Raw genomic sequence first — 7,442 nt, 5'->3', positions numbered from 1 at the left:
ACAAGTTATATTGAAATCCTCTAACAAGGTACTTACTTAATTGTTAGCTGAAGTCCTTTAACCAGGCACACTTCTAATAGGGTGCTCAAATCCTTTAACACTATAAGACATAATAGTCTTTCTAAGCCTTTAACAGGGCAAACCTTTTATAGGGTATATCATGTTTCATGATCAAACATTGTAAACTTCATTGGATACACTTTATTACTGCAATAGTGAAGATTTGTGGGTGTCATCCCCATCCCAGTTTTACCTTCTCATTGGAGGGTTTCTATGTAAGCATATCTTGTGTCATGTATGTGTGAATGCTTACTCACTTACATGCTTTAGATGTATATGCTTTACATGGTATTTCAATTTACTTATTGAATATGTGAGATGGATGTGTGGTGAATGTTTTTATGGATTAAAGTTTACAACACTGATTCACCCCCACTTCACACCCCCCCATTGATGTTTTACTTTTCCTATTGTAATTACAAAAACTTAGCCTCTTATACATGGGTTTGGAAGCACTACAAAATTAAAAAAATTCAGAAACTTTTGTTCTCCTAAAATTACTTATTTGTGATTTTTAATTATTTAAATATATGTAATTAAAAATTAAAAACTAAGGCAAAAGCCTACAATGCAATGGTAACTTGCAAACCTCTCATGTGGGAGGTTTTGGGTTCGAATCTACCTTCGCTTAAAATATAATAATAATTAATTCCAGGAAATAATAATAATTAATCTAGGCTTCGGCCATTTACTGATCAAATAATAAATAAATTAAAAACTGATTTTTTTTAATATTAGAATGAAACCAAAATGGGCACTGACCCAAAACAAAAAGGAAATGCAAAAAATTAGCTGCAAGTCACTACCAACATATTAACCAACCCCTTTCCTTGATATCAAAAACCCTCAAACTAATTTTTTTAAAAATTTACTACAACTAATATCTACAATATTGTCATCAATTTAGATAAGAATGGCCCAAAATTTATCATTGGGCATTAAACAAGTCTAGAAAATATCAACATAGAAAGCCCCCTAGATTAAATAAAAACTAGTAATCATAATAAAATACCAAAAAAGTAGCATAGAGGCAAGAGCTACCTCTCCTTACTTTTGTTCCTTGGGTTCTCCAATAGTAGACATAACTAATCAATCACCAAAAAACCATACAATGAACAAGTCATTTTTATGTCATTATCATCAATGGTTTCCTCCTTGTGCACCTACCATAAATGAAGAGTAGTCATAGCCAAATGCACGACCCTAACAAAAAAGTTAGAAAGCCTATCAAATTTGTCCTCTAGGTGTTCATTTTTCTTAATAAATCTAGTGATGGTTTCCTCCAACTTGACTATATCTAGTCTGCCCTAGTATTCTCCTCCTTTTGATCAACACATCCCACAAGGACCTCCCATTAAGTCTTGCTACTCAAATTTACCAATTCTGATAGGATATGTGGTCATACCCTCTTCTCCCACAACTCCTTCCTTCATATACTTCGATGTATTGGCCTCAATTTTAAATGTATCAGACACCTGAGAGAGAAAATGGCTATCATATTCACCTCCTATAACCTCCTCATCCTTCCCTTTACTACTAGTCTCGTCCTCCTCTTATTCTGCATAATTCTTCCTATTGGCTTTCCTTTTAGGTCTAGTGCCATTTTTCTTTCCCAAATTATCAGTGGACTTAGAATTGTCAAGTATTTCCTTACCAAGGGTAGCTAAGGGTCCCTTTTCTCTCCGTCTTTTCCTTGACCTACTATTTCCCTTCCTAATAGTAGTACCAATACTTTCAACACTTAGGACCTCAAATTTTTCCATTTTTATCTTTTTGGCAATAGTCAAAGGCTCCCTATCAATCTAGGTTTTGGTAGAGGGGGACAAGGTTTGTGTAATCTCAATGATTTTTAGCAAGAAAGGGATCAAGCTTGGAATCTATGGGTGAAGGTCTTTGTTAAATATATAAATAGACAAAAAATAAGGGCTTGGTGGTAAACATTATAGCTTAATCCTTCTTCTCTCTTCTTATAGATATTCCACATAAATCCTCTATAGAGTGCATTAACAAGTAAGGAAAAGAGATGCATTCCCCATTCCTAAAGTGATTAAGGACAGGGAAGTGGTAATGTAACACACCTTAACTTTTTCTTCCATCATTATATACATCATGATAACATAATAAACCATGTTCAATGGTTCAGGAAGCTTTTCACGAGAAAATCCCCCACATAAATAGATAGGAGCTTCATTGGGTTATAAAATTTTCCACACACTCATCTCATCTGCAACCCTAGGTTGTTGCCTCCAACTTTTGCCTTCCATAACCAAACTCATGGTGTCAGCAATCAAATCCCCTATGACTTCAAACAAGAGCCCATCAATTCTAACCCAACAATTCTTCAAGGAATCCACAAACTATCGTGTCACCTTCAAATTAATGATTGTTATTAAAATGAAGTAATAATTTATATTTTTATCAGGGTTATAATTAAATTTGTTTTCTTAAATTTTTCTCTCACTATAAATATTATTAATTAAAACTATAATTAATTAAGTTAAATATTTATATTTCAAAATAACTAAAATTAAATATTAAGAAGACACATAATTTTATTATTTCCATTAGATAATTTATGCAACAAGTACTATACCACTGACACTTGTTTTCTTTGTAGCATAATATTATTGTTGTATTTTTTAGGTAGGATTTTTTTTACTAGTATATTTCCTTGTCCAATGAGTTTTATTAATGAGTGGAATTGAGATATTTTATATTGAAAAAAATTATAGCTACATGTATTTAATATTATTTAGTAAGTGTTGGTTCATCTATCATTATTTTAAGCTATAATTAATGCAAGATGCACTAACAAAATTCATGTATTCTCTAGTTGTCTAATAAGGATGTTATAGTTGATAATTATTACTTTTTATCTAGAAAAAATATTTCTTTCTATTATTTCAAAAAAAAAGAGTTAATATATTGAATCTCAATTGTTTATTTTTTGATAGATCTTGAATGCTAATTGATTCATCCCGATAAAATATTTACTTCCCTCTTTCATTTTGGTGAGATCCTCTACTCTTAAACCCCTTTTTATCTGATAATTCTTATTCTTATTTATATCCAAGAGTGGTTTATTTCATTAAATTTTATCTATCTCACTTTAACCTATTATTCTAGGGTTTTCTTATGCTATATAAGACACCCAATGGTCATAATTTCATTCAAATATGATGGTAATAAAATCCATACAAAGTATCATATTAAAGAACATAGAGAAGTAATAGGCTAAGCTTGATTTACTTATCAACCCACTTATTCATACTAAATTTGATGAATAGTTCACCATGACTTAACATAGTGAATTAGTGTCCACCCTCTAAGCTACATATGCTCTTTATAATATTGGCAATCACATCATTTCCTCCACCAACAAATCCTCTTAACCTAGCAAACTATCCACAATTGCCTTTGAGTATTCAATATTTTCCTTCCTAGTGATTCCTTTCTTTTATATTCATGTCTCTAAATCCATTGGCACTAACTTTCTTTCCTTTAGTATTTCATTTTCATCTCATTCTTTCACATCAAATAATTTTATCGACTTAAGACAAAAGAGGATATCATGGTTACTAGTCATGCCTTATTATATATACTCCTTCAAATTGTGTTATTCTTACATTTTAATATTTATATATCAAATATTTTCTAGCTTTGAGGTATACAAATTTATTTAAGCATTTACCCATAATGTGGACATGTATATGTTAGAGTGGTGTTTTTAGTTGTACCAAAAGTATCACCTAATAATGCCCAATATAACTATTAGATTTATATAATTCGCAAGAGGAATATAGTCCTTTCTCATGAATGTTGAGGGGAGCACTAACCATTTTTCCACAATCTCCCCTACAGTGTTACATGACAAGATTTGAGCCTGCAACCAAGCTCTAATGCAAATTGTTAGAGTGGTGGTTGTTGCATCATCAAAGGATCAATGTCAATGCCCGATACAACCATTAGACTTATAGAATCCACTAGACATAGTTAGTCCCTTGTCACAAATCACAAGGGGAGTATTGACAAACTTTCCAACACTATAATCTGTCAAATATCATTTAGCTTTATAGAGATCTAATTAGTAAAAAGGGAAAAAACTTGTGTCTAAATCCCATCCCTCAATTTTTTTCCAAATTCTACACATCATAATATATTGGTACAAATGGACCTTATTCTTTAGTTCAATTACCTCTAACAAGACCATATTGGTATAGAGGTTGAGAATAACAAGGAAAACTAATAATAAAAATAGTTTATCTATTATGGTTACAAGAGATATATGAGAAAAATTGTTAAAGATATTATTGATGGCCAATCTAGCCTTTTCATGTAGTTGGTATCAAATCTTTATACCTTAAAATAGACAGTTAGTTCCCTGATTGATAATTCAAAGAAAGAATAAGGCAATGTGAGAAATTCTCTTTCTACATAGAATGCTGGTAAAATGCTCCCTCTAATTCAAAATATTGGTAAATATGCCAAGCTTATTAGGGAGGCAAAGGTATCAAAGTATTTGGAATGTTAATTTGATAAGGTGCACACAAAAATATTCTACATGATGGAGACAAATCGAATGGTGGTGCAATAACAACATAAATGGGCTTAGATAGTTGTTTATACAAGCAGAAGCTCTTCAATTAAGAAAAGAAAGATATAACTATGCACTTTGATATGGATACAAGTCTTATTCCTAGTCCTTCTAGCAAGAATTATAGCAAGCATAATAGCAATAACTCTTATGAAAATAAAGTTTGTAAGGTTTTAAACAATTAATTCTAATGTTTACTTTTATTTAGCATTTATTTAGTTATTGTTAAGTATCTTTCCATTATTTTTTTGGTAGTATAGTTTATGTATTTAGGGCTTTAGGTCCGTTTTAAAACTATATTCTTTTAATGACAAAGTGTATTGTTGAGGCCCAATTTGTATTTAAAACTAGGTAGCATCATTTATGTAGCTATTATGTCCATACTTACACACTAATCTCAACATAATTTTTTTCATGTAGACTTTATATCCTTTTTATGTACAATTACCTTTCATGCATAGTTATGAGCACACATATACCTTGAAATATATTCTCATTTTATGATTGACACGAACCTAACAATAAAGTCAAGATGTAAAGGTAAAATTCATAAGCCTAATATTTTGCATCCATTTTGAAGGTTTTTTTCTATAGAATTGTATAAGAATAATTGGTTTGCATTTGTGGAATGTTGGGATCATTCTCTAGTCCCTTACTAGATATCATTTGAGTTTAAAGGTGATGTAATAGTTGACCTAACTTTCTTTTTACTACACATGTTTCCAATCAAATTTGAGGATAGGTTGTACACTTTCCTTTAGTATGCCAACAAAAAGTGACATAATAAGATATTTTACTTTCATTTTTTTTCTTAACCCAAACATTTTCAACAAAATGTTGGAGAAACTGGAGAAATTTCTTCAACCTTCTTTATATTATGTGTATTTCCTAATCTACGATTTTTCTTATAATATTTTCAACAACGCTTCTACTATCAATCTATACATTCTAAATATTTCTTAACTCTTTTATTTTTTCTATAATTCAAATGCTTCCAAAAAAAATCTAAAAGAATATGTCTAGTTTTCTCTATGTTTCTTTATATTATAAAAATGTTAATCCAAGAAGATCTATTATTTTAAAAATATTGACACTTTAAGTTCACATTTCATCTTTAAAATAAAATAAAATTTAAGAAAATTGTTCAATCATCAAAAAGGAAAAAATAAATTTGAAATGAAGAATGAAATCCAACAAAAAGTGCTCTTCTAAAAATATATTATTAAGTATTTTGTTTTTATAAAAATATTATATTTAGATAAAATAAAATCTAATATCTTCACTCTAAAAAAAATTACTAGTTTGACCCAAGCAATATAAATTGATCAATATTTCCAAAAAAAAACAAAAAACATAAATCTACAATCAAGTAAACAGGAAAACTAGTAATAAAATACAAATAAAATAGTAATTGAAAGAACTTATCCACTGGAGAGTAAATTACTAAACACGAACTCTTGAAAAAAAAATGAAAACAGCTTTAGACACTCAAACAATTTCAATTTCTTTTTAACGAAAATACTTCGACACAATTTTCAAAATGTAAACCCTCCGAAACCTACACTTAGAAAACGCATACATTGTAAAAGCTGCCTTGTCGTGAATTCGTTCTTTCTACGATCTTCCTAAAAGTAGATCTTGTTAAACCTCTAGATATTTTCCTCAATAAGCAAAAGCAGGCACGAAGAAAGAAGAATACCTGGTATTGGAGTGTTCGAAGAGCTTCCCTGTTGCAGAAAAAACGAGGAGACCGATCTCCGCGTCGCATAGAACAGAAAGCTCCTTCGCCTTCTTTATCAGACCCTTCCTCCGCTTCGAGAAACTCACATGTCTCGCCGCGGCTTTGTCTATTTTCTTCAGTGCTACTCGTTTTTTTCCCATTTTATACCTCCAAAGAGCTTTTTTTTGGAACCTGCACAACTATTTGCAAAGACCTTGTGAAATTACGCAAATATTTGTTAAGAGCTTTTCAATTACACAAAAAATTGGAAAGAGCTTTTCAAATTTTGCAAATATTAGTTAAGAGGTTTTCAAATACACAAAAATTTGCAAAGAGCTTTTCAAATTTTGCAAATATTTGCGAAGAGCTTTTCAAATACACAAAAATCTGCAAAGAGCTTTTCATATCACGCAAATAATTGCAAAGAGCTTTCCAAATACACAAAAATTTGCAAAGAGCTTTTCATATTACCTAAATATTTGCAAAGAGCTTTCTAAAATACTTAAATATGTGCAGAACAAGCAGAACTTTCAGAAACCCTAACTAAAATAAAGAAAATGTTCATACCGGCAACTGCGCTATGCTCTGACTATGGCCTGAAACCTCCAAACTGGAGCGTTACGCATTCCATCAAAGATGGATACGAAAAGTGGATGCTATTTTAGGTATGCTTTATCTCTTTCGCAGGGTAGTATACGAAACGTATTGTTCCGGATCTGTCTCAAGTCTCCAAAATTTCGCATAGGCAATGATGTACGGCAAAATCATGTCAAATTGAGCTGTAAGGAATGCACTCCAAGTTGTCCGGATCGAATTGTCGCCATCCATGTTTGGAATTGTACCGCTAGTTTCCATTAACGGGGAAGAAGTCGATATGCAGGGCAACGGCTAACCAGGCAGGAGGATCGCCCTGCCTGGATGCCCATCCCCATGCATCTGACGTCTGTCCTGCTGATCAGTACTCTGACAGGTCCCACACACCATGCGAATTGGTCCCAGCGGTCTGTCCAACGAAGAGGTCCCATCGATGACGTGCCTCACCTCCATTCGACACTTCTTCTTTTCTGA

At 31.6% G+C, this 7,442-nt stretch overlaps 1 protein-coding gene across 1 annotated transcript; it reads right to left on the bottom strand.

Moving 5' to 3' along the window:
- Positions 1–6,316: 6,316 nt before the first annotated feature.
- LOC149533959 (MADS-box transcription factor 47-like) lies at positions 6,317–7,102 on the bottom strand. Its single transcript, XM_089805937.1, has 2 exons — positions 6,942–7,102; positions 6,317–6,574 (listed from the first exon to the last, which is right to left on the bottom strand). The coding sequence occupies exon 2, from the start codon at positions 6,533–6,535 to the stop codon at positions 6,317–6,319; it is 219 nt and encodes a 72-aa protein (XP_089662063.1). The 5' UTR covers positions 6,536–6,574; positions 6,942–7,102.
- Between the last annotated feature and the right edge of the window lie 340 nt (positions 7,103–7,442).

Source organism: Cupressus sempervirens, chromosome 10 (genome assembly GCF_028749045.1).
Source record: "Cupressus sempervirens isolate cs-2001-9-10 chromosome 10, ASM2874904v1, whole genome shotgun sequence".
Lineage (NCBI taxonomy): Eukaryota > Viridiplantae > Streptophyta > Pinopsida > Cupressales > Cupressaceae > Cupressus > Cupressus sempervirens.
This window is presented reverse-complemented; position numbering and strand designations above follow the sequence as displayed.